The 26,414-nt window shown below is 38.6% G+C and overlaps 3 protein-coding genes across 4 annotated transcripts; all 3 read right to left on the bottom strand.

The window, feature by feature from the left end:
• Positions 1–2,259: 2,259 nt before the first annotated feature.
• Positions 2,260–7,498, bottom strand: LOC147838638 (zinc-binding protein A33-like). The gene is made up of 6 exons (XM_087304744.1): positions 7,137–7,498; positions 6,284–6,379; positions 4,057–4,287; positions 3,957–3,979; positions 3,765–3,883; positions 2,260–2,838 (listed from the first exon to the last, which is right to left on the bottom strand). The coding sequence occupies exons 1-6, from the start codon at positions 7,476–7,478 to the stop codon at positions 2,345–2,347; spliced, it is 1,305 nt and encodes a 434-aa protein (XP_087160870.1). The 5' UTR covers positions 7,479–7,498; the 3' UTR covers positions 2,260–2,344.
• Positions 7,499–11,381: 3,883 nt separating this feature from the next.
• On the bottom strand, positions 11,382–16,790 carry LOC147838637 (E3 ubiquitin-protein ligase TRIM35). The gene is made up of 6 exons (XM_087304733.1): positions 16,158–16,790; positions 15,129–15,224; positions 14,362–14,592; positions 14,262–14,284; positions 14,070–14,188; positions 11,382–11,974 (listed from the first exon to the last, which is right to left on the bottom strand). Exons 1-6 carry the CDS (start codon positions 16,551–16,553, stop codon positions 11,469–11,471), a joined length of 1,371 nt encoding a protein of 456 aa, XP_087160859.1. The 5' UTR covers positions 16,554–16,790; the 3' UTR covers positions 11,382–11,468.
• Positions 16,791–18,245: 1,455 nt separating this feature from the next.
• trim35-34 (tripartite motif containing 35-34) lies at positions 18,246–25,214 on the bottom strand. 2 transcript variants are annotated; one of them, NM_001144048.1, is given in 6 exon segments: positions 18,694–19,194; positions 21,438–21,556; positions 21,629–21,651; positions 21,729–21,959; positions 24,451–24,546; positions 24,713–25,169. In NM_001144048.1, coding segments are annotated over 6 exon segments (1,359 nt in total). In that variant the 5' UTR covers positions 25,109–25,169; the 3' UTR covers positions 18,694–18,700.
• Positions 25,215–26,414: the final 1,200 nt, after the last annotated feature.

Raw genomic sequence — 26,414 nt, 5'->3', positions numbered from 1 at the left:
ACTTCAGCCATTCGCATTTCTCAAGTTCACAGAAGCTCTCTGTGATCTTATCTTGGTGCAGCAGGAAAGTGGGAGCACGTTGCCTCATGTGCGCGTCCCTCTATTGGAAATAAAATAACAAACTTGCCTGCAGGTCGCACACCAGAAACGCCGCTCGGTGACGTGCAGCGCCATGCATTTTAGAATTGTAAACATAGGTTTCTATCAGGGTACACACAACTATGCTTCAAGTCGACAGCTGTCCGCGGCGCCCAGCCACAATTCGGGACACTTAATATTTCTGCCTTGCAACAGAGTGCCATCTGAATTGTTTTATTTTAAATAACATGCGAATGTGCGTGTCTGAGTGTGCCGTGTCTCGGCTCTGGTGCCTCAGTCAAAGTTAATTCAGTGTGCGTGGTTATTGGTCTCAGTGTACAAGCTCGGCACTTTAATCTAGCACACAGTTGGCTGTAGAACTAAACAAAGACACAAATGATTGTGAACTCTCTGCTTGGTCTGTGTCCGAGTTGTACATTAGGGCTGAATGCTGGTCCTCTCACTCATGCTGCTTCTCTCTGTCTGCCTGTCTGTTGCAAACACAGAGCGGGGGAGCTCTTGGCTCCGCCCCCTTGTTACATTGGGCGGGAAGCTGAAACTTATTTTCATGTGAAGCAACACACCCCTAAAACAGCGAGGAGTGTACACGCCCTAAACATGATAATTTAGGACATTATAATAAAAGAATCTGAACTGAACCTAAACTGGCACACTCAGAACAACCATAATATTAATATTTAAGGGCCATGAAACCCCCTCGTTTCAGCAGTTCACACCTCTACTTTGGAAAAAGTCAGAAAAGTGGGCGTGTCCAGCTCTGTTTAGGGGGGAGTGTCGGAGGAAGAAAAGAGGCTTGGTGTGGGAGTGTCTATTTGGGCGCGCTGAATTTCAGAGTCAAAACACACAACCACAGCGGACAATGTGACTGTGTTTACATGGACATCTGTGGTCGAATTATTTGCCAAATTATTAAATGGTGGACTTTAACTGCAGTTTGGCTCTTTCATTCAGGGAATTCATTCATGTCCCTCCTGACAAACGTGATATTTAATTCGAGGAACTGCTCTAAGCGTGTATTTTTCATGCAATGTTTGATACCGCACGGCGAATGAGAGAAAAAAAACTCAGCATTTCCCGGAAACTTAGATACACACGGCTGGTAGCGTCAGAAAGCCGCGTGTGTTATTCCGGTCACAAAATCCAACACGAGGTTATAGTTTGGTTGTAACTGTTAGTGCTAACTTGTTTACACTCGGTGCAATAGTTTGTTTTATACGAATAAAATACGAACTGAATAAACAAAGAGCACTGGTCGCTCACTTACCAAATCTGTAGAGACAGGACAATCACCAGCAACTAGAGCCGTGTCTTTATTAAGAGGAGACTACAAGCGAATCCGGATCTCAGCGTTTGCAGATGAGAACAGCTCTCAGGTAAACAATAATCCTCCTTAGACACGTAAGTTATTGTTGTCGAGTGTCGCGTACACTGTTAATCCACACGTGACTCCAGCTGCGCTCTCACAGAGAGAAAATGAAAACAAAACTTCACTGCAGCAAACTATAAAGCAACACTTCACGCTTGTTTTGCCAACACAACGTGGCGTCTTTGCCGTCTACACTCTGACAATAAGGAATATTAATGAAGTTGCACAATAGAGCACGCTGATTGGTTTGAACCAAGCCTTACTCATGCATTAATGCATCACACTGTAAGACGTAATAAGACACACTCTGGCACAGACGTCCAGTCTGCACGCTGGAATACACACTATTATGTCATGACCGTGACGCAGCTTCAAAAATTCGTTTCAAACCGGAAGTACAAATTTGCTTGAAATAACGCAAAAACAACCAATTTACACTTTTTAGTGAAATATAGGTGTCCTAATAGTGTTTTTAGCAGTGTGGGACACATATACGACTGTCAACAGCTCAACACATGTGTTTTGGTGTTTCGTGACCCTTTAAATCTTAAAAAAGAGGATAAACTATGTGCCCTGTAAGGAACAATCAACTCACAGTAATGCATGTAAGTAATGCACATTTTATTGAGTATAGCCATACACCCAAGGTGCTTACAATTGTGAAGAAAAATAAGGTAATTAGTTAAAGTTACTTCTCACAAATAGTTGTGACTTAGTGACTGAATTACATCATTATAAAAGCAACTAATTAGCAGTTAAAGTAACAAATGCATTCATTTTTAAAAGATAATGTCTATATTTATAAAATGTAATATTTGATTGTAAATATTACCATTTCTATAGTGGAACAATAAAGCATAAGAGATGGTTTAAAACTGCTCACTGACTACTGGATGGTGCGATAGCCAAAGAGGCCAAATAATTACAACTTAAGAAAGGGTAGAGAGTGTGAGTGAAGGTGGTTGTGTAAGTGTGTAGATGTTTGTTCTTTACAGGATCAGAGAAAGACACTGTTCCTCTGTCATAATCCAGATCAACTCGCACTCGATCAAGATACTGTTTAATACAAAAACCAGACCGTACAGAAAGTTTGTATGAAACACTCCAGACATCAGAGTTAAAGAAAACCCGTCCCTTCCTCTGGTTTGATGCTGTTGTTACTCCAAGACTCCAGTATTGACTCTCTTTAACCTCCACGATCCAGCAGTGTTTTCCTGAGTTAAAACCCTCTGAACCCAAAACACAGAGATCACAGTCAAATCTCTCTGGATTATCAGGAACTGGTTGTTTGTTTCTTCTCCATGTCACTCTGGTCAGATCATCAGACAGATCAAGTCGTGGATGTGCAGTGTTTGGATCCAGGATGACAGGAGCTGAAGAGACACAATCAACAGCTGCTGTTATTCTGATGTTCACATAATGATCAATCACAGATTATTCTGAATTATGACACTCGTCTGTTGATCAGACATTTTCCTCTCACCACTGTCAGCAACATTAACATTAACCTTTTTGATTACTAGCTGCTGTGGCTAGTAGTTTACTACTCCTAGCCACTCGCAATGGTGCCATGGTGTCACATTGCAATTAGTGTTTATTTCACGTGACTTTTCAGGATTTAACACTAAGAACTTACCAATGTTTTTCTCTGACCACATCAAACACATCAAAAAGCTGATAGCTTCCTAGCAATCAGGAGGAAAAAGGCGGGAAACCCACTAACTTTAAATAAATTTACTAATAAAAATCAACATAAAACAAAAGGTAGAACCTCACCATGACCACAACCAAATTGAAAGCAAAACAAACATGAAGTGTCGAGGCCTGATCCTTTCTCGTCTTCCACTGTCGTCACTCCTGCTTTTTATGCTGCGGACACACTAGAGTTTGTCCGTGCAAAATTCAGTTGTACGTTGCTGTGAAAAGGGGCGGGATTAAACAAGATGTTTAGGCATTTGAAAAAGCAAGCGATTGGTCCATGTTTTAAATTCCTGCCCAGGGGTCATGTTTTGATCTTCGATTGGTCTTACGTAGTCATGTGATGCAATTTCGCAGGTCAGAGATCACCAAGCTTAAACTTTCCAACACAGCGAACTGCAAAACTTGTTGCACGAGTTTGCGTTTCTGGTCTGACACATTTGTGTGCGTATGAATGGAAGTCTAGGGGCATCTTTATGCTTCTACTCCTCGGTAAGACTCAAGATGTGCATGAACAGGTGATGCTTGTTATTAGTTACGTGACCACATGGTGATAAACCTGCCCGATCTCCAGTGTGTGTGTGTAAGAGCTCAGACTCACTGTACTGGACAATGTCCTGCATCTTCTTCCAGACTCTGAACGGCAGGTTGCCCAAGTAGCGAGACACATGAATCAAAGCTCCAGAAGGCATCTGTGGATCCGGCTGTGAGATCTGGACTCTGGAGGAACATTCAGGAGTCAGAACTGCAGTGGCTTTGACTTCAGAAGCAGAGAAACCAGCAGATCACTCACCTTTCCATTGAGACTGGAAACTCCTGCAGAACAAACACACAACTGATCATCAACAACTCAATCAATCATCAATCAATCAATCACTGATCTGAAATCAGACCTTCAGAAAGCAGACGTCATTGGCTTTCAGCATCTCCTCCGTGTCTTTGATCGTGTGTGAAAGAGCTGAGATGTGTGTGTTCATCTCCTCCAGCTTCTCCTTCATCATCTGCTTCTTCTGCTCCTCTTCCTCCCTCAGTGCAGTGATTGTAGCTTCTTCTTCATCTCGGAGAAACTGATGAAGCTTCTCAAACTGCTGTTTAATCTGACGCTCTGTGTGCTCAGCTTGAGCCTGAAATCAAACCACATTCACATCAGTCATCTCAGACGCTTTCTGGAGCAGCAGAAGACTGATGGGGACATGTGGGTTAGTGAACTACACCTGTAACTATATGAAGAACTAGTACTGAAGTATTAAATCAATGAATCTAAATAATGTCTTTATGTGATAAGTCTAATCTTTTTTTTTTCATACTACATCGGAGTCAAAATTGGGAATCGGTAAGAATGTAAATCATAAGCGGAATCGAATTTGAAATCGGTATATCTACAATTCTAATGATACCCGACAAGAATGCTTTTTCAAGTTTCTCAAGTTAGCAATACTTTTGCGGAGATTTATCATGCACTTGGATGTCACAATCTTCAGTGTACTATCAGTGTAGTGTTTATCAGTCTCACTATGCAGACTGACAGGGCACATGTCCATTAAAGCAACTGAAAATGTCTGCGCTCCTCCAAAAATGCTCTACTAAGCACCTAAGAGCTGTATGAGAGTTGAATGTTTTCCAAACATATTTAACAGTCCCTCATTGCAACTGCTGCCGCTGCACTCTAAACTGTAATGCTTTCTCATTGTGACATCTTACTTGTGGTCACATTGGTGTGAATTCCTGTGCATATTCATGTGTTTTGGAGTGGCTTTGGTGGACTTGACAGTGAATATGCAGCTCAGGTAAGATTTTTAGTTATAGCAAATACTTGTCTCTCTGAAATTGCCCAATTTTTTGAAATGATCTGATGAAGTTCTGTTTGTGTCAGAAAACTCTCCTGCAGTTTAAATCTCTTATGAAGAGCCTCAAACCTAGAACCCAAAGGAACCATGAAGCTGATGACACTATCAGTACAACAACTTTGAACCTCCTCTGGGAAATGTTAAAAAACAGTGCATCTAGTGGCCATCAAGGGCATTCACACAGATCACTGTAACATTGTCCTAATTTTGTAAAGTTTTTTAAAACTAATTTCGAGAGGATCATGTGTTTATGATTGTCCATGGCTGGTCCTGTGTTAGCTAACACAATCAGAACTCACTATAAACAGAGTACTGAAAAATTATAATTAAGTAAAAGTAGCATTACTTGCCCAAAAATGTAGTGCATGTAGAATAAATGGATCTGTTGTAAATATTACTCTAATATAAGTAAAAAGTAGCCCTTTCAAAAGTACTCAAGAGTAGTGAGTATTACGCTGTTAAAAGCTGATGCATTTACATGTAATTTGTGGATGTGTGTAAACGTAACATTCTGTAGTGCATTTAGTTATTGCTCAGCAGACACACAACATCATAAGACAATAATAATGGGTTAAATTTAGGTTGTGATGGCAGGTGACCAAAATTCAATGTCTAGTCAATGTCTAAGAACAATATTAATTTGATCTCCAATAACGATGTCAAATTTTAGGTTGTAAGAAAGTAACCAAGATCCTACGTTGAGCCAACATCTTAAACCAACGTCATATTGACCTCAAATGCTGACATTTATTCGTCAGGTATGGCAACCAAAATCCAACATCTGATAGACGTAATGGTAACGTCCACACAACGCCAAGCTGTAAAATCATTATTAATTTGGTTGCTTTTAGGTTGCTAATGGGAGGGAGCCCAGGGCTCGAGGATCTTATAAACTCAAGGTTCTCTCCCGGGACAGCACGCCAAACATGCTTATAATCATCAGCTTAGTGTGTACTCTTAAAAATCCGGTTTTCTGGTGGTATTATCAATTAGTTTTGGGCAAAATTAATGCCACAGAGGGTATATATTTGCTGTGAGACATCATTTCTGAATGTGTTATTGACTGATGCCATCAAACGCCAGATGAGTCTTCTGTGTACATAGGTGCATTTTGATTAGTCTTAATTAAATTATGACAACTGAAATCTGAAGTGTGACATGAAATCATGTTTGTACAGTCTGACAAGCTACAGTCATAAAGGATTATTAAAACACACTGTACATGCAAACAGACTGTGTGTGTACTGTGTAGTGGGTAGAGATTCAGAGTCACCTGGATGTGCTGAGCTGTTTTCTCAAACTCTCCTTTCATGTTTTTATTCTGTTTAAGTTTGTCTTGTAGGGACTTCAGTGCTGTATTGAGCTCCTCCTAGAGTTTAAAGTGAAAATCTATGATATTAGAGATCTATGTAGTGTACTTGTTGAAATACATAGTAATATATCGTGAGCAAAAAGGTACTAAGGTATTTTTACATGTATAACATTCCATTTTTTGTGATTGTTACATTTTAGTCCCTTTTCTAGGGGTACGGAGACAAAAGTAACAAAAAAATAAATAAATAATTAATTAGGATAAAGAAAAAAATCTCATTTTAATTGGATCGAATTAATAATAAATTAATATTTAATAATGTGCGTGGAGAATCTCCTTTTTCTCTATCCCAGCATACTTTCACTTTAGATATAATAATAAAAAAAAACTCTGAAAAGAGATTTTAAAAGAAAAATAATTTCTTTTATTCACTGTTTAACAAAGTTCAATATATTTTTACATTTCCAGAAAGGGTAAACAAAAACAAAGAGATACTTAAATGAAAATTCTCCTAGCCAAAATCATTAAGAGAGGGTAAGGCCAAAATAACATATATATATATATATATATATATATATATATATATATATATATAAAAACTCAAAATCAATGACAATACTCTTACCCCACAACCTGGCTAAATCCAGAAACAGGAGGAAACTTAAAGGATAAACCCAAAACAAATCAGCCCTCGTCTCTCTACACGGCTTACTTTTCACATAAAGTTACACGTCACACTTATTTACGCTATAATTTCACAGTTCTAAATATTGCAATATTACAATAATTATTCTCAGGGATAAATTAGTCTTACCTTCTTTACTGAAACCACTTCACTGATGGGTCTGAATGTGTGTCTGAGGTGTTTCTCTGAATCTCTGCACACTAAACACACAGGCTGTTTGTCCTCCAGACAGAAGAGTTTGAGTTTCTCACTGTGTAAACTGCAGATCTCCTCAGATCCTGCCAGATCAACTGGAGGATGGTCTTTTGAAAGTCTTTTCCTGCAGATGGGACACTTCTTAATCTTATTGATTCTCCAACACTGCTGAAGACACTCTTTACAGAAAATGTGACCACATGATAAAATAACACGAGTCTTGAAGATGTCGTGACACACAGGACAAATATCATCATATTTAGCTGATGAAGCCATTTTCACCGCATGAGCTCTAACAATATTAACGTTACCTCCTGAATGTTTTTTTAAATATAAATAAAACTCAAGAAATCAGAAACGAACTTCTCAAAAAAACTCTCTTTAATCTTTTCAGATTTTCACTGATTGTGGAATTCTATCTAAACTTGTCCAGAGCTCCAGAAAAAAAAGTTTCTCTTGCAGAAAAAGAGTAAAAGAATGAGTCTCTTCCTTGTGAGTGTTTTATAAAGCTGCATGTCATCTATGTTCATCTATAGGTATGTAGTCTAACAGGTTAAACAGAAACATCAGAGCGTTTATTTATGATCAAAATAAACTGGTTATGAACATTTACTTTAGCATGCTTAACACACACTCAAAAATGCACCAAAAGGTTTTTGTTTTACCTGGTTAAAGCAAAACACTCACTTTATAAGGAAAACAATGGGTCACACTTTACAATAAGGTTCATTAGTTAATGTTAATTAATGCATTTACTAACATGAACAAACAATGAACAATACATCTACTACAGTATTTATTCATGTTACTTAACGTTAGTTAATGAAAATACAGTAGTTCATTAGTTCATGTTAACTCATGGTGCATTAACTTATGTTAAAAAGCATGGACTTGAATGTTAATAATGCATTAGTAAATGTTCAGTTATGTTTAATAAATGCTGTACATGTGTTTTTCATGATTAGTTCATGTAAGTAAATGCATTAACTAATGAACCTTATTTTAAAGTGTTACCAAATAATGATGTAAAGTCAATAATTTGTGACTAGTTGTTGTAAAATTTTCAACTAAAACAGTTTTCTCCTTTTGAATTAAGATTTCACCTCTCTATCCCTTTGATTCCATCAGTTTACTTCAATTCAGCTCAAAATTTATAGAGGACCTATCATGCAACAATTACTTTTATAAGGGGTTTAAACCCTGTCGACGAGTTAAAATCAGGGCTAAAATCACGCGAGAATCTGAACTCTTTTTAGAGTATTAGATGAAGCACAACTGAACAGCAGAATCTCCATCACATTTGGAGACACTGCATTTGACATTTGACATTTTTCCACATTCTTCACATTCCAATTTTTTTTATCATGTTTTTATTATGTTCTTTTATATTCGCTATTGTGTTTTAACTTGTTTGGTCAATAATTGTTTTTAGTAATGTTTAACTTAATGTTTGCTTGGGTGTCTAGAAAGGCGCCATTTACAAATAAAATAAATTATTATTATTATTATTATTATTATTATTATTATTATTATTATTATTATTATTATTATTATTATTAAAAAATGACAATTGTTTTAAATATTAGTAATATCACCACACCAGTGATTGACAAAATAAAACAAAAACAATATTAGTTTTTTTCCAATTGCTAACACAAAATCTTTCAAATTAGTTTGGTTTTATTAAAATACTTAACACAATTCACAAAACCACACACCCAAACTGAGAAAAACAGCTCTTATATCCTGCAAAATGAAGCACAGCAACCGAAACTACACACACCATTATCAAAATCTAACTTTCGCATGAAATGGCACACATTTCATTCATATTACCAGATTTTTGCCTAAACAACTACACGCTGTCGGGCATAATGAAAAGCAGCACAACTTCAGAATGATTCGCCATAATACTAATTCATATATCAGATTGTTCACATGCACAGACATATTTGCAGATACACACACACACACACACACACACACACACACACACACACACACACACACACACACACACACATGTTGTTGCAACATTTTTTTTATTTATATTTATTTTATTATTTAATTTATATTTTATATATATACAGGGGCGCCTGCAGGATTTTATTCCAAGGTACGCACAAATCCAGCAACGCCCCGTTCCCTTCCAATGGCTGTTATTTCAGTATTCATTCATTAAATAACAAACGCATCAAGTGAAATAAAAACGGATTTTGTTTTAGAATTTAGCAAAATTCTGCTCTTTTTTATATTTGTATTTTATTATTATTTTTTTTACATTTTATTGTCTTCATAATTAAAGTTATAGACAAATTCCTGCTTGGCATTTAGGAATATATTTTGCGAAGCTACCCAGTATATATTGAAGATCACCGAGAAAAACAAACACAGAAACATGTTACATGCCCCATAAATGTTTACCTTATGTTTAATGAATCGTACAAAATTGTGGAAATTGCTCATTTTATTTTTATAAAACATTTTATTATTATTATTATTATTATTATTATTTATTTATTTATTTATTTATTTTTGAGTAAAAACAAAACCGACATTTAGGAATTCATATTTATTTCATTCATTAATTTGTGTTTATTGGTGCATATATAGGCTTTAATTTAACTCATACAACAGTACTTTGGACAGCTGCAGAGCCACTAAAGCTTTCAAACAAAAGTCAAAAAAGGAAAGAAAGATTCGACCGACATCACAACACGCCGTAACCGTCCTTCAGGGATTAAATGACAAATCAAGCCGTCTGGCTTCACTGGAGTGCAGTTATTTCCTCATTGTGCAAAGAGTCTGCATGTTGGTGTTTCATGGATATAGGATGTTGTTGTGGATTGTGGACATCGATGATGTTAAGCGTGTCTTTATTCGATGCGCAGCAGAATAAAAAGTCTTTCAGCGGTGCATGCAGCTGTTGGTAAAGTTCTCTCCCAGATCAGAGCGAGTGTTAAATGCAGCGATTTGGCACGATAGAGGAAAAGCAGGCAGCTGTAGTGTAAACTGTTTAATAATCAGTTTAAATTGTTTCACAAATAAATAAATAAAAAGCGGCATTAATTCCAGCCCTCTCATAGTAGGTACGCAGTGTACAGCCGTACAGCTGCAGGCATCACAGTATATATAGATAGGGCTTGGACAATGCAGGCTAAATATTTCCCCCACAGTAGAGAACAGTGTACAGGAAACTTGTACAGTTCATGAATGGCTGAAGTCAGACACTAAGTAAACAGGTGTCACTCAACTGATACAATATGACATGGGGTATACTACACGAGTACTACAAGCAATTTTGGTTACACACCTGTTCTCCAGTCTAAAGGTCCAAATAAAAGAGGTGACAGTAAAACAAGTCAAGTTTGGCTGCACTCTGTCCAGCCTCATGCATTATCAGTGTAACCCCACAGGTCTTACACCATCCAACCCGCTCCAAGCTGGTATCAAACCAGCGACCTTCCGCACAGGAGTCGGTTGCTCTACCAAGGAGACTAAAGACCATGACCTCTAATGTCTGTCACTAGAGCACCTTTAGAGGTCAGAGGAGTGAGGTTTACCTGCACGACCTCTGTTCCACTGGCCCATGGTTGATGACTTGATCTACTAATGTTGCTCTGGTCTCATTTGAGAGTGTTTGTCTTCTTTGGCCATGAAGTCTACCTGCTCTTCCTCTCGCTCATCCTCCCCCTCTTATTCTCAAGCTCCCTCTTCCTCTCTGTGCAATGTCTTCCATTGTTGTTGTAAGTAAAAGGTTCTCACCTGTGGTCTTTTCATAGCGCTTACATCCTGATTGAAGCGTTATCAATTAACCATTGAGGTGTTCGGCCATGTGGCACGTGTGATTGGTCGATCAGCTCATGTGGTGTCATTTTGATTGGCAGTGTTTTGAAATGGCAAACATGTGACTTTCTGTCAGAGTGTTGTGTCTTATGCAGAGATCTGTTCAGTGCACTTAAAAAGAGTCAATTTGAAATGCAAACTGTGTGTAAAGCAGAAAAAGTGTTGAGATTTAGGAGACGAGAGATGAAATGTTGCTCTCTGTGTGTCAGTTTAGATAACTGTGCTGTGCTCGGCATTTTAGTGTGTTAGCAATCGGAAAAAATTTAATTTGTGTGTGTGTGTGTGTGTGTGTGTGTGTGTAATCATGATCATCAAGTGAGTTTTGAGATTAAGTTTGCTGAATAAATGATTCATCTCTTTCAAGAAACATTTTACATTAGAGACTTAATAAAAACAGAGACTCACTGTACAGCTGTAATGTTACTGAACACTGGACGGCAAAATCTTTAGAGAGGAAGAAGATAAATAAAAGTTAAAACACCTGAAGAAAGGGTAGACAGTATCAGTGAAGGTGGTTGTGTAAGTGTGTAAATGTTCATTATTTACAGGATCAGAGAAAGACACTGTTCCTCTGTCATAATCCAGATCAACTCGCACTCGATCAAGAGCCTGAACAACACAAAAACCAGACACTCTAGACCATCCATAACACACACTCCAGACATCAGAGTTAAAGAAACCCCCTCCCTTCCTCTGGTTTGATGCTGTTGTTACTCCAAGACTCCAGAATTCACTCTTTTTAACCTCCACGATCCAGCAGTGTTTTCCTGAGTTAAAACCCTCTGAACCCAAAACACACTCATAATAGTCAAATCTCTCTGGATTATCAGGAACTGGTTGTTTGATTCCGCTGCTTGTCACTCTGGTCAGATCATCAGACAGGTGGAGTCGTGGATGTGCAGTGTTTGGATCCAGGATGACAGGAGCTGAAGAGACACAATCAACAGCTGCTGTTATTCTGATGTTCATCATGTTTATATAATGTGTGTGTGTGTATGTATGTGTGTGTGTGTGTGTGTGTGTTTGTTTGTTTGTTTGTTTGAGTGTGAGTGTGTGTGTGTGTTTGTCTGTATATAGGTGTGTCTGTTTGAGTGTGTTTGTGTGTATATTTGAGTGTGTGTGTGAGTGCATGTGTGTGTGTTTGAGTGTGTGTGTTCGAGTGTGTGTGTGTGCGTGTGTGTGTGTGTGTGTTTGTTTGTTTGTTTGTTTGTTTGAGTGTGAGTGTGTGTGTGTTTGTCTGTATATAGGTGTGTCTGTTTGAGTGTGTTTGTGTGTCTATTTGAGTGTGTGTGAGTGCATGTGTGTGTGTTTGAGTGTGTGTGTGTTCGAGTGTGTGTGTGTGTGTGTGTGCGTGTGTGTGAGTCTGTGTTTGAATGTTTGTGTGTGTGTGTGTTTGAGTGTGTGTGCACGTGTGTGTGTTTGAGTGAGTGTTTGAGTGTAGGTGTGTGTGTGTGTGTTTGTTTGCGTGTGTTTGAGTGTGTGTGTGTGTGTGTGTGCACGTGCGTTTTAGTGTGTGTGTGTGTGTGTGCACATATGTGTGTTTGTTTGAGTGTGTGTGTTTAAGAGTGTGTGCGTGTGTTTGTGTGTGTGTGTGTGAGTGTGAGCGTGTGTTTGAGTGTGCGTGCGTGTGTGTTTTTTTAAATGTGTGTGTGTGTTTGAGTGTGTGTGTGTGTGTGTGTGTTTGAGTGTGTGTGCACGTGTGTGTGTTTAAATGCGTATCTTTGTGTGTGTTTGAGTGAGTGTTTGAGTGTAGGTGTGTGTGTGTTTGTGTTTGTTTGCGTGTGTTTGAGTGTGTGTGTGTGTGTGTGCACGTGCGTTTTAGTGTGTGTGTGTGTGTGTGTGCACATATGTGTGTTTGTTTGAGTGTGTGTGTTTAAGAGTGTGTGCGTGTGTTTGTGTGTGTGTGTGTGTGAGTGTGAGCGTGTGTTTGTTTAAATGTGTGTGTGTTTGAGTGTGTGTGTGTTTGTGTGTGTGTGTGTGTGTGTGTGTGTGTGTGTGTGTGTGTGTGTGTGTGTGTGAAATGTAATGAATTTATTAGTGGTAATGTTTGAGTTAAATCAGTTTTCACGGAGCAAAACACAAATCATCATCATGTCGAGTCTCCATATACTGTATTTATATTAATAAATGCAATGAGACAGATCAGTTTAAAGATTTCTACAGGATCATGATGATGATGTGAAATGATGATGATGTGATGATCATGAAACACTTTTTAATATAAATGTTAATCATATGGGATCATAAATATTCTGCATTAACAGTGATATTATTAATATAGCGGCATTAAAGAGAAAAAGCTTTCATTTATCATCACAGCATATCGACTTATATCAGGTCAGTTTTCGCTAATGGATCTGTCAGATGAACGCCGCTCACTTTAACATTAATTTAGCAGAATCACTGTGTTTATCACTGGGTGACGAGCTGTTATAATACACTGAAAGCATTGTGTCAATAATATATATAATATGTCATCAATATAGTTTATCTCTAATACAACAACAAACTCTGCACCGCATCAGATATCAGTCCCTCTCTGTAAATGCTCTCGCTCCAGTTTTATTTCTGTATATTTACTGGGCGCACATCCTGAATGTTTATAATCAAGGTCATTTGTCTATTAAACACACCGAAAGCAGCTAATAAAGCTCTTACTAGGAACACTAGAAACATCCAGGCAGGAGTGTTGAAGGAAGCTGGAGCTGAACTATGCAGGACACCGACCCTCCAGGACTGAGTTGACTTCTTTTATTGTGTTTGAATGTGAATGAAAGTTTATTATGTATTTAAATGAAAGTGTTTCTTTTATTATTTAACCTCTGTCTGATACCTGACTCAGCCGTAACAGATCTATAAGCCTTATTTTGATCTAAAGGCATTTCCCCAGATTGGCTCTAGGGTGGCAGACAGTTCTCTGAGCAGCACTTACTGTCAATATAAATGCTGTAAGAGTAGTTCTGTTGTTCATCACCACACCTGCCTGATCTCCAGTGTGTTTGTGTAAGAGCTCAGACTCACTGTACTGGACAATGTCCTGCATCTTCTTCCAGACTCTGAACGGCAGGTTGCCCAAGTAGCGAGACACATGAATCAAAGCTCCAGAAGGCATCTGTGGATCCGGCTGTGAGATCTGGACTCTGGAGGAACATTCAGGAGTCAGAACTGCAGTGGCTTTGACTTCAGAAGCAGAGAAACCAGCAGATCACTCACCTTTCCATTGAGACTGGAAACTCCTGCAGAACAAACACACAACTGATCATCAACAACTCAATCAATCATCAATCAATCAATCACTGATCTGAAATCAGACCTTCAGAAAGCAGACGTCATTGGCTTTCAGCATCTCCTCCGTGTCTTTGATCGTGTGTGAAAGAGCTGAGATGTGTGTGTTCATCTCCTCCAGCTTCTCCTTCATCATCTGCTTCTTCTGCTCCTCTTCCTCCCTCAGTGCAGTGATTGTAGCTTCTTCTTCATCTCGGAGAAACTGATGAAGCTTCTCAAACTGCTGTTTAATCTGACGCTCTGTGTGCTCAGCTTGAGCCTGAAATCAAAAAAGCTTGTCAAAAAATTGTTAACTTCATGGGTGTTTTACATTATAACTAACATGGTTCAGACGATGGATCTGGATCAGAGAAACTAGGGGTTTTGGGAAACACTCGTCACTACAACGTTCATTTCACAAACGATGCATCGTACCATGATAGTTCAGCCATGAGTTATGTGTTGTTTGGGAAACGCACTCCAGGGTAACAAAATGCTTTTTTCTGCTTTTATTATCAAGGCATGTGTAATTAATTAATAAACGCTACAGATTGATATGTTTGCTGTGAGTTCTTATTTCACTGCATGAACTGATCAACATCACACTCCAGATTCATGTCCGAAGCTAGTGTGTGTCCTACATCCTACAGTGTGACACTAGAATCATGTTCATACAATCTGACAAGCTACAACTGCAGAGCATTATCAAAAACCACAGTGTGAGCCGGGCTTTAGACAGCAGTGGTCCTGACAGACAGATGAGCTGGTAGTTGGATACTGATGGTTTAGGGAAATGCATCAATGATCAATTCTCACCTTGATGTGTTGAGCTGCTTTCTCAAACTCTTCTTTCATCGTTTCATTACATTTTAGTTTCTCCTGTAAGGATTTCAGTGCTGTATTGAGCTCCTCCTAGAATTTAAAGGAAAAATCTATTAGAGACCAGAGATTTATGCAACTTGTTCATTGTAATTGATGGGGAATGCATTGTGTCTTGATGAATTTCTGATGAAAATATTACTCTCATTTATATGCTTATTTGAGTGATTTCAGTATTATTATTATTATTATTATCTGTTGCATTATTACCCATAGCTGTGGCATTATTATCAGGTATGTGTTCTTTGGTAAATAAAAAAAGTAATTCTGTGTAAATGCAGTCAGAGATGAGAAGAGAAATTTGAAGAGCAGCATTAATGTCACAATGAGGGTTGATTTATGAAAGCAAGGCCAAAAGGAGACCTGCGTTCTGTTCTGTAACTCATGATAAGGCACACCTGCACGTGCGCCCACACTAATTTGTAATGACATCTAAAAAAACATGAGTACCCGTGAACTTCAGCTGAACTTACAGTAGACAGCTCAGTGGACAGTGAACAAGATCTCTTGTTGAGCATTGTGTCATCACATTTGAAACAGGAAGGAAAGACCTTAACTGGACATGGGTAGTACCCTGAGATTCTATTGGTGGTGGGCACCTGAGATATTTAAGATCGCATTAGCGGAGAAGCTGATGGAGGTGTGTAATGTGTAAATCTGGGTGGATTATTAAGACAAAGAAATGTATTTAAACTGTGTGCTAGCCTATATTCGGCAGACACTAGAACGACCTGTCTCTGTTGTTACTGATGCTGTAACAGTTAACTGCTTCGTCTTAAGACTTCGGAGATCTCAGACTTTGTCATTTTTTTTTTTTTTACTTTGACTTGGAGACTTAGAATATTTTTGCAGACCAGAATCTTTTCCCCACAACATAATACATAATAATATTGGCTATTAAATAGTAATATGTTCATGAGAAAAATAGTTCTGAGACATTTATTGTCAAGCATAATCCAGTCTCACCTTTTTTGCTGGGACCACTTCACTGATGGGTCTGAATGTGTGACCGAGGTGTTTCTCTGAAGTAAAACACACAACACACGCAGGCTGTTTGTCCTCCAGACAGAAGAGTTTGAGTTTCTCACTGTGTAAACTGCAGATCTCCTCAGATTCTGATGAACGTCTCTCATTTCTCTCCTTCAGGAACGACTCACACAAGTTTTTTAAAGCCAGATTAACTGGAGGATCAGCTATTGAGGATATTATCCTGCAGACGGGACACTCCTGAGTATTCTTGCTTCTCCAAAACTGTTGAAGACACTCTTGACAGAAACTGTGACTACACGACAGAAGAACAGGAGTCTTGAAGATATCATGACACACAGGACAACTATAATCATATTCAGCCGATGAAGCCATTTCCTCTGTTTGAGATCAAGTAGTCGACTTTACTTTCACTTTCTGAATGTTTAAAATGAAAAGCCAAAATTATTACAAAGATCTGCTGCTGTTCAGAAACAAAACAACTGAAATGCCTCTTCTCTCCTTTAGTTCTTCACTGATCGCTGATTCCTGTTTGATTTTGTCCAGAAACGCAGAAGAAAGTCAGTTTGTGAGTAAAGAGTGAAATGATTATTCAGCGAGTCTCTTCCTGATGAGTGTGTCAGTGGGTGGAGCAGTTCATGATCCTCTCTAGGTTGTAAAACAGCCCAAACAGGAATATCAGAACAATCTGCAGACATACTAAGGTAACATAACAATATATATTGTTTTTTTCACACTTTATTCAGGGTCTTCACATGCTGAATTAACAGTATTTTGAGAAAAATGGTGGGGGGTAGTTGGCATGTTTCCACAGGTTGCTCTGGTTTCCCCCAGTTCAAAGACATGCGGTACAGGTGAATTGGGAATGCTAAAATTGTCCATAGTGCATGAGTGTGAATGAGAGCATATTGGTGTTTCCCAGTGATGGGTTGCAGCTACAAGGGCATCTGCTGTGTAAAACATATGCTGGATAAGTTGGTGGTTCATACACTGTGGCGACCCCAGATTAATAAAGGGACTAAATAATAAATAAATGAATGTCATGTCAGTCAGGAACACGAACCGCTCCACTAAACCTCTTGATATCTCAACCATACAGTGTGAGGTTTAATTCCTCCATTCGTGTAACTGTTCCATTGTTTAGTTATTTCAGAGCAACATAATAATGAACATTAAGAGCCCCTACAGAGACAGGTTTCTGAATGTTCTGTAGTGATGAGGCTTTGAAGCATCTCGCAGTGAGAAGCAGTGTACCGGAGCTTGATTTGTTCAGCCATAATCAATAAAGCCATAACGTGATCAGTGACGTCTGAAGCTTTATTCATGTCTATACCCATGTGACTGCTTCAAGTTTTGATTCAAAGGTTTAAACACTTAGTAAAGTGTATAGCAAGACATTATGTGTGGATTACATACATTACTGTTTCAAAGCACCGCACCGGTCCCACACACCAGTAAATCAACTAAAACACAATAATAATTTAGAGTAAAATCACTGCATAAAATGCTTTTCTTACTTAGATTTTGGTCTGGTTTCTAGTCCAAATATCTAAAAATTCTTAAATCAAGAAGCATTTTCTAGACAAGCAAAACACATTGTCTTGTTTGAAGAAATAATATGCCAAAATTAGGTGAGTTTTTCCTTAAAACAAGCAAAATAATCTGTCAATGGGGATTATTTTGCTTGTTTTAAGGAAAAACTCACTTCATTTTGGCATATTATTTCTTCAAACAAGACAATGTGTTTTGCTTGTCTAGAAAATGCTTCTTGATTTAAGAGTTTTTAGATATTTGGACTCAAAACCAGACCAAAAAATCTAATTAAGAAAAGCCTTTTTTGCATTGAAGCTTTTGAAGCATACTAAAGTGTATTTTACAACTATTTTTAAAGCATGCCACTGCATATTGTAGTATAGTGTGTAACAGAAGGCAGCTGATGGATGCAGCACAAAGGCCTCACTCCTGTAGCCTCTTCAAGCATTGACCTCCCATGCAGAAATCCACAGTTTGATCCCCTCTCTGAATGTAAGTGTGGGTGTAGGATCAGTTAGAATAGATAAACGTAAACACATGAATACCTTGGATTTTATTAGTCATCTGTGTTGTAATGTAATTTATCTTATTTGTAAAACTACAGTAATGTGTTTACTATTGTTGTTTTACTACATGCATGAGTTGGTCTGTTGACATTTTTGTAACACAGTGTTTTTCCATACTATAACCAGCAGAGGTCCTCATTGAGCTCTGATCTGGAAAGCTTCTGGTAACAAAACTTTTCCCAATAGGTGAATTACCGGTTTGTAAACATTCAGGATGCGTGCGCATCGAGATTGCAGAAAAAACCAAGGTCGCTTGCATTTTTAGAGAGGGAATGACATCTGATGTGGTACAGAGTTTGTTGTTGTATTAGAGATAAGTTATATTGATTACATATTTTATATATGTAATTATATATGTCTCCAGAAACGTCCACTGGACTACGTTTTCAGAATGAGCCTGGGTTGGATCTACTGCAGTCATGTTTACTGAAGACTGGATGGTAAGACCTGGATATAGTCATAACACCTGAAGAAAGGGTAGACAGTATCAGTGAAGGTGGTTGTGTAAGTGTGTATGTGTTTGCTCTTTACAGGATCAGAGAAAGACACTGTTCCTCTGTCATAATCCAGATCAACTCGCACTCGCTCAAGAGCCTGAACAACACGAAAACCAGACTCTTCATAGTATTGATCCGCATCATGCCACACACACCACACGTTAGAGTCATAGAAAACAAGTTTCTTCCTCTGGTTTGATGCTGTCGTTACTCCAACACTCCACAAGCCGCCCTTTTTAACCTCCATCTCCCAGCTGTGCTTTCCTGAGTTAAAACCCTCCGAACCCAAAACACAGTAATAATGGTCAAATCTCTCTGGATTATCTGGCACTACCATGTGTCCTCTGAACATTATTCTGGTCAGATCATCAGACGGGCAGAGCCATCGATGTGCAGTGTTCGGGTCCAGGATGACAGGAGCTGAAGAGACACAATCAACATCTGCTGTTATTCTCATTTTCATATAATGTCCAATCACAGATTATTCTGAATTATGACTTGGCTGGATGCACCCGACCCGAACCAAACAAGGAAAACAAATATATTTATGCTTTTTTGGAGTCAAACACTTTGGCCAATGCTTGAACAAAACTTAAGACCCTGTAAATGCGGCGTTAAGAGTTTTTAATACCTTTTAAAGGCCCTCACTTTTTCATAATTGATTTATCAACTTTTAATACTTTTTAAGACCCTCCAGACACCCTGATAAAACATATGCCAGAGTAGCTTCATTCCACTTTAGCGACCACTAATAAATCAGGGACAAAGCTGAAGGAAAATGAATGATAAAGGGCGTCTATGATGCCAAAATTTGTTGGCTGTTTGGACAGAACTGTGTGTAGGTATAGTGTGTCCACAGTCATAATGGTGTGATGAAAACACAACAAGTCTCTTAGGGTGCTTTCACACCTACACTTTTGTTTCCGAACGTATCTCGTTTGCCCAGTTAGCGCGGTTCGTTTGGCATATGTGAACAGGGCAATCGCGCTCTGTTCCGTGCCAAAGTAATCGCTCCGAGATCGCTTGAGTTAGGTGGTCTCGGCTTGACTAAAACGAACCCTGAAGCGGTTCGATTGCAGTAAGAAACCGATCCGATCCGAGCGCGGTTATATCACGGTGTTTTATGGATTTGTAATAGGCTTACGGCTATATGAAGAGAGAATTATGAGTATGGTGGGAAGTTTCGCGAGTCTCCGGATGCCCGCAAACGAGTGATGATCTCCCGGTAATCTCGTGTCTCCCTCCCGGTCCTCAAATAGGCATCGTCGCGCACCCTTCTCACCCCTCCCCACCGCGTCTCTGCTCAGACACGTCGCACACACACCCTGTCAATCACCACCAAACCACCACCTCTCCTGACAGCTGAGCGGGACGCTGCAAAATAAACCCTGACAATCTGACCAATAAGAGGAGAGTTTACTCGCACGTGACTTGTTTTAGCTCTTTTGGTCCGATTAGAAACTTTGCAGTGTGAAAGCGAACCGCTCCAAGAGCAAAGAGCAACAATGTAACAATTGTAATCTCTGTTTCAGAACAACTGAATCTATTTACAGGTGTGAAAGCATTTAATAAATGATACATTGTTGCATCTTCTGCCGTCTTTGGGTCGTTTTTACACCACACTGCTGGCTTTGGCTTCCGAACCAGTTGAAAGGAACCAAAATGCAGTCATCTGACAAAATCCACATCTCTCATTGGCCAGATGTTGTTGAACATATTTCCTAAACTGCTTATTGATTGGTCAGAATTAACATGCGGGGAAAATGCCAATAAACTCCCGCAAGTAAACAAAACCGGCAGACACAAAATGTCGTTTTTACTCTGGAGGGACGACTGCGCTGGCTGATTGTATCCCTACTTTAGACAGACTATACATTTCGAGAATGAAGCGCGGCCGCGGCTGGAAATCAGTGTTTAATGCATCGCTCGTCACTTCTGGAGGAGGCGTGAATTAATTTAGCTAAACTGCGACATGGTCCTCTTGCGGAAATATTACCAACGATCCATCAGGTAATGTTTTCCCCTCTCTCTCTCTCTCTCTGTTGGTAAAGTCAACAAATATTATTCCACCATATCCCATAATGCACAGCGCATCGGCCTACAGCAGCTGGATTAGTCCAAAAGGCGCAGTACTGTTTGTGGTTGGACCTGTTTTAGTTCAGATCATATTCTCACCCCAAACGAACCGCTCCAGGGTTCGTTTGAAAGCGTACCGAGTCCACCTCTTCAAGCAGGTCTCGGTACGCTTAGTTGGTGCGCACTCGAGTACGATTGCTGCATTCTCACCTGCCCAAACGAACCACACCAAAAGGGGAAACGAACTCTAGTGCGATTCAATCGAACTAAATAAGGCAGGTGTGAAAGCACCCGTAAAATATTTCCTGATGTTAAAATAGGATCCAAATCCCAGCAAGTTTCCCCACACATCGAATTGACTGACAGCCACGTATGAACACATCGCCATACATGTGCATGATCAACATAAACATGTCCACAAGACAGGATTTGCAAAAAAAACCTGTGATTAAAAGATCTGTTCCAACTCTCTGATCATCTGCACCTCAACAATGAGTTTTACAGCAAGTTAAAAATATATTTAATAAAAATGTTGTAAAAGTAGTTCTCCAGTGTGTGTGTGTGTGTGTGTAAGAGCTCAGACTCACTGTACTGGACAATGTCCTGCATCTTCTTCCAGACTCTGAATGACAGGTTGCCCGAATAGCGTGGCTCATCAATCAAAGCTCCTGAAGGCATCTGTATATCCGGCAGTGAGATCTGGACTCTGGAGGAACATTCAGGAGTCAGAACTGCAGTGGCTTTGACTTAAAAGCAGACAGAGCAACAGATCACTCACCTTTTGATCGAGACTGGAAACTCCTGCAGAACAAACACACAACTGATCATCAACAACTCAATCAATCATCAATCAATCAATCACTGATCTGAAATCAGACCTTCAGAAAGCAGACGTCATTGGCTTTCAGCATCTCCTCCGTGTCTTTGATCGTGTGTGAAAGAGCTGAGATGTGTGTGTTCATCTCCTCCAGCTTCTCCTTCATCATCTGCTTCCTCTGCTCCTCTTCCTCCCTCAGTGCAGTGATTGTAGCTTCTTCTTCATCTCGGAGAAACTGATGAAGCTTCTCAAACTGCTGTTTAATCTGATGCTTTGTGCTTCTAGCTTGATACTGAAATCAAACCACATTCACTTCAGTCATCTCAGACGCATCCTGGAGCAGCAGAAGGCTGATTTGGAAATGTGGGTTAGTGAACTACATGAACTATATGAAGAACCAGCACCGGAGTTTAAAAAGCACACTAGTTTAATGTTTATCATTTTATGAAATGTAGACTTGATATAAATAAAACTGCTTGATATCCAGACTCGGTCAGAGTGTATGAATACCAGAAGTGTCACAATGAAGAAATTAAAAAGACAACAGTCCCAACACAAAACCAAAGACGGGGCACATGATTTTATGGTGTCATGGCTTTGCAATCAAGTAAGTCAGTGGGGTGTTAATTTCAGTAAAGAGCAACTATTAATTTAGGTAATTTAATTCATTTAAATAGGTGGCGCAGTAGGTAGTGCTGTCGCCTTACAGCAAGAAGGTCGCTAGTTAGAACCTCGGCTCAGTTGGCGTTTCTGTGTGGAGTTTGCATGTTCTCCCTGCGTTTGCGTGGGTTTCCTCCGGGTGCTCCGGTTTCCCCCACAGTCCAAAGACATGTGATACAGGTGAATTGGGTACGCTAATTTGTCCGTAGTGTATGAGTGTGTGTGTGTGTGTGTGTGTGTGTGTGAATGTTTCCCAGAGATGGGTTGTGGCTGGAAGGTCATCCGCCGCACAAAAAATGTGCTGGATAAGTTGGTGGTTCATTCCCCTGTGGCGACCCCGGATTAATAAAGGGACTAAGCCAACAAGAAATAGAATGAATGAATGAATAATTAATTTAAATATTTCCTTTAATCATATGATAATTAGTGATTTCCATAATTATCAATATTCAATTTTATTGATTATTGGTTAATGATTTAATTATTCGCCATTTTATTCTACTCATTATTTCTGAAAACAGCTTTTATTTCTTTTCTGTGTTTTACTTGTCTAGAAAATGCTTCTTGATTTAAGAGGTTTCAGATATTTTGACTAAAAACTCGAAGAAACATTTTTCATTTATTTTGACCAAATATTTCGCTTGTTTTAAGGAGAAACTCACTTAATTTTCACTTTTCTGTTAGTCTAGAAAACGCTTTTTTGCTGTCATATTTAAACATAATAAACATAAAATCATTATTGTTTGGTTTATCAGGTTATATCATTTACACTTGTTTATTTAGTGGAAATATTGTATTATTACAATTTTCCTATAATTATTGCTTTATGATTATTCCCCCTTTTGTCCTTATTGTTATAATCTTATGACCAGGCCCACATGCAATCTGTGCACGCAGAAATACGCAGATTTTCAACCCATTATTGAATCTATATATTTACTTGTGTAAATGTGTGTAAATTTATATTTAACCAGTTTTATTTTATTAATTTCAGTAATATTATTGACTAATATGAAAGTGTTCATTTGATTTATTTACAATACAGTTTGTAAAGTCATATTTTCTGTCTTTTACTAGATATTTAATATGATAGACTTGCTTTGTTCACCAAATAAGTGGATCTAGATGGATTATTTTCATTACATATATTAAGTTTTTAGTTACGATACTCCCCAAATAAATCTGCATAAATCCGCAGAATTTTTACAAAATTCCCAACATAAATAGCACAGAATGTCCGCAGATTCTGTCTGGCCTTGCTTATGACTGTGTGGATTCAAGAGAGACTTGTTTTCATGAGAAAGAGATAAGAGAGACTCTCCACTTCAAGGTCTGCGATGTCTCTGGACGATGTTGTGAAGCAGTAATTTTCCATTGCTGTTGCTTGCGGGATAATAACACTCGTTAGCTTTTGGTCAGATGAAGCATTGCAGGAATATTCAATAAGCTCTGCTCTTTTACTTGTTAACACTTATATTTATTCAGTTTTTACATAAATTTCAGTAATATTATTGACTAATATGAGAGTGTTCATTTGATTTATTTACAAAACAGTTTGTAAAGTCATATTTTCAGTCTTTTACTAGATATATTATATGATAGACTTGCAGGAATATTCAATAAACTCTGCTTTTCCTTTATCATCATCTCCTGCTTCTGTTATATTGATAATATTGACAAGCTACAATTATAGGATTATTACAAATCACATAGTGTGAGCTGAGGTTTAGACGACAGTGGTCCTGACAGATTAGCTGCCCTGCTGAAAATCCAGCTTAAACCAGCCTAATATGGTTGACTTGTTTTAGCTGGTCGACCAGCCTGGTTTTGGAGGGGTTTTGGCCACTTCCAGGCTCATTTCCAGCCTGGTTTTAGCTGGACAGATTGGGAGATGATCAGCTAAAACCAGCTTGACCAGCCAGCTATGTCCAGCTTAAACCAGGATGGTCAAGCTGGTTTTAGCTGGCTTTTTCAAGCCTGACAAGGCTGGAAATGGCTGGAAACCAGCCTGGAAGAGACCAAAACCCCTCTAAAACCAGGCTGGTCGAGCAGCTTAAACCAGCCAACCATCCTAGGCTGGTTTAAGGTGGATTTTTCAGCAGGGTGATCTGATTAATCCTCACCTCGATGTATTTAACCGTTTCCTCAAACACCATTTTGGACTTTTTTTTACGTCCAAGTTGTTCTTGTAAGGACTCCAGTGCTGTATTGAGCTCCTCCTGGAATTAAAGTGAAAATCTATAAGATACCACAAATAAAAGTAATGTGTTCATAGTAATATACACTATTGAATAGTACATTTTTCATGAGCAAAATGAATCTGAGACATTTCTACTTGTATAAAATGTCTATGATTATAGAAGTTCAAGCGTAATCCAGTCTTACCTTCTTTGGTGAAACCATTTCACTGAGGGGTCTGAATGTGTGTTTGAGGTGTTTCTCTGAATCTCTGCACACTAAACACACAGGCTGTTTGTCCTTTACACAGTAGAGTCTTCGTTTCTTACCATGTAAACTGCAGATCTCCTCTGATCTTGATGAATGTCTCTTATTTCTCTTCTTCAGGAACGACTCGCACAAGTTTTTTAAAGCCAGATTAACTGGAGGATCAGCTATTGAGGATATTATCCTGCAGACTGGACACTCCTGAGTATTCTCGCTTCTCCAACACTGCTGAAGACACTCTTGACAGAAACTGTGGCCACATGATAATATAACAGGAGTCTTGAAGATTTCCTGACACACAGCACATGTGTAATCATCTTTAGCTGAAGAAGCCATTTTGAAATCTACTAGTTTTAACTTTACTTCCACTACCTGAATGCTTAAAGGGAAAAACAAATGAAGTGTGCGATCCGCTGTGTGAAACCTAGATGAAGGTCTGCTTGAATGGGACATGTGGGAGTCTCTTTCTGGTGAGCGTTTCAGTGGGCGGAGCCGTTGGGTTCAGTGTGTGTGTGTGTGTGTGTGTAGGGTGGTTCATATAAAGCACGCGTAAGTTACTCAAAGATGTGATTTCAGAGTTTGCATGCACACAAAAATATCAGTATGTTCATATTTCTTAACAATCTCTACACGGAAGGAAAAAAAAAAAACACGGAAAAGTGCAGCTCTGAGAAGATGAAGAATCAGGGTCTGGGAAGACGTTTTAGCATGATTGACATTGGCATCATCCAATCGGCAGGTAGCGCCGTCTTTTTTAAAAGCCTGATTGGTTGATGCTTGGGATGTCTCACGTGTGATTGTTTATATTTAAATTTACAAAACAAAAAAAAAAAAAGTTTTTTTGTAAATATATTTTTGATATACAACAATAATAATAATAAAACTTTGGAGCAAATTTTTTAAATAAATTTAATGATTATATATAAGAAGTGCCATATAGACGAATTACCATGTTTGCAAACAACAAGGTACCAGAAGAAAAAAACGGGAGCGCTAGCATTTACAGAGAGGCACAGAGTTTGTTTTTGTCTAAGAAATAAGTTATATTGACAACATACGTATATATATATATATATATATATATATATATATATATATATATATATATATATATATATATATATATATATATATATAATTTACATAATGCTTTTAGCGTATTATAACATCTCGTCACCCTGTGATAAGCACAGTGATTCTGTAAAATTAACGTTAAAGTGAGTGACATACCAGTTCATACTGACTGATCCATATTAGAAACATGACATACCAATACATACTAATCATACTAGAAACGTTCTAATTTATGATAGCAACTGCCTTGCAACTACTCAGAACACATTCGCAAACACCTAGCAACGCCTTAGCGACTGCCTAGCAACAAATCAGAACACCGTAGCAACCACTTAGCAACACCTTAACAATTACCAGGCAACGCCTTAGCAACCACTCAGAACATCCTAGCAACTGCCTAGCAACATCTTAGTAACCAACTGAAACACCTGAAACACCCTAGCAACCACCTAGCAATGCCTTGCAATGACACACACACACACACACACACATACACACACACACACATATATATATATATGGCAATGACATACCAATATATACTAATCATACTAGAAACATACTCAGA

This window comes from Danio rerio, chromosome 22, assembly GCF_052040795.2.
Source record: "Danio rerio strain M-AB ecotype USA chromosome 22, GRCz13ab, whole genome shotgun sequence".
Taxonomy (NCBI): domain Eukaryota; kingdom Metazoa; phylum Chordata; class Actinopteri; order Cypriniformes; family Danionidae; genus Danio; species Danio rerio.
The sequence above is the reverse complement of the archived record's forward strand: the minus strand, read 5'-3'. Positions and strand labels throughout refer to the sequence as shown.

What these genes read in the sequence shown, in the direction of transcription:
- LOC147838638 (XM_087304744.1), bottom strand. Translation starts at nt 7,478, where the DNA reads ATGGCTTCATCAGCTAAATATGATGATATTTGTCCTGTGTGTCACGAC. An exon ending in AAGTGGTTTCAGTAAAGAAG is followed by an intron (nt 6,380 to 7,136) that starts GTAAGACTAATT and finishes TTTAAACTCTAG; the next exon opens with GAGGAGCTCAATACAGCACT. An exon ending in TTTCCAGTCTCAATGGAAAG is followed by an intron (nt 3,884 to 3,956) that starts GTGAGTGATCTG and finishes ATGTTCCTCCAG; the next exon opens with AGTCCAGATCTCACAGCCGG.
- LOC147838637 (XM_087304733.1), bottom strand. Translation starts at nt 16,553, where the DNA reads ATGGCTTCATCGGCTGAATATGATTATAGTTGTCCTGTGTGTCATGAT. An exon ending in AAGTGGTCCCAGCAAAAAAG is followed by an intron (nt 15,225 to 16,157) that starts GTGAGACTGGAT and finishes TTTAAATTCTAG; the next exon opens with GAGGAGCTCAATACAGCACT. An exon ending in TTTCCAGTCTCAATGGAAAG is followed by an intron (nt 14,189 to 14,261) that starts GTGAGTGATCTG and finishes ATGTTCCTCCAG; the next exon opens with AGTCCAGATCTCACAGCCGG.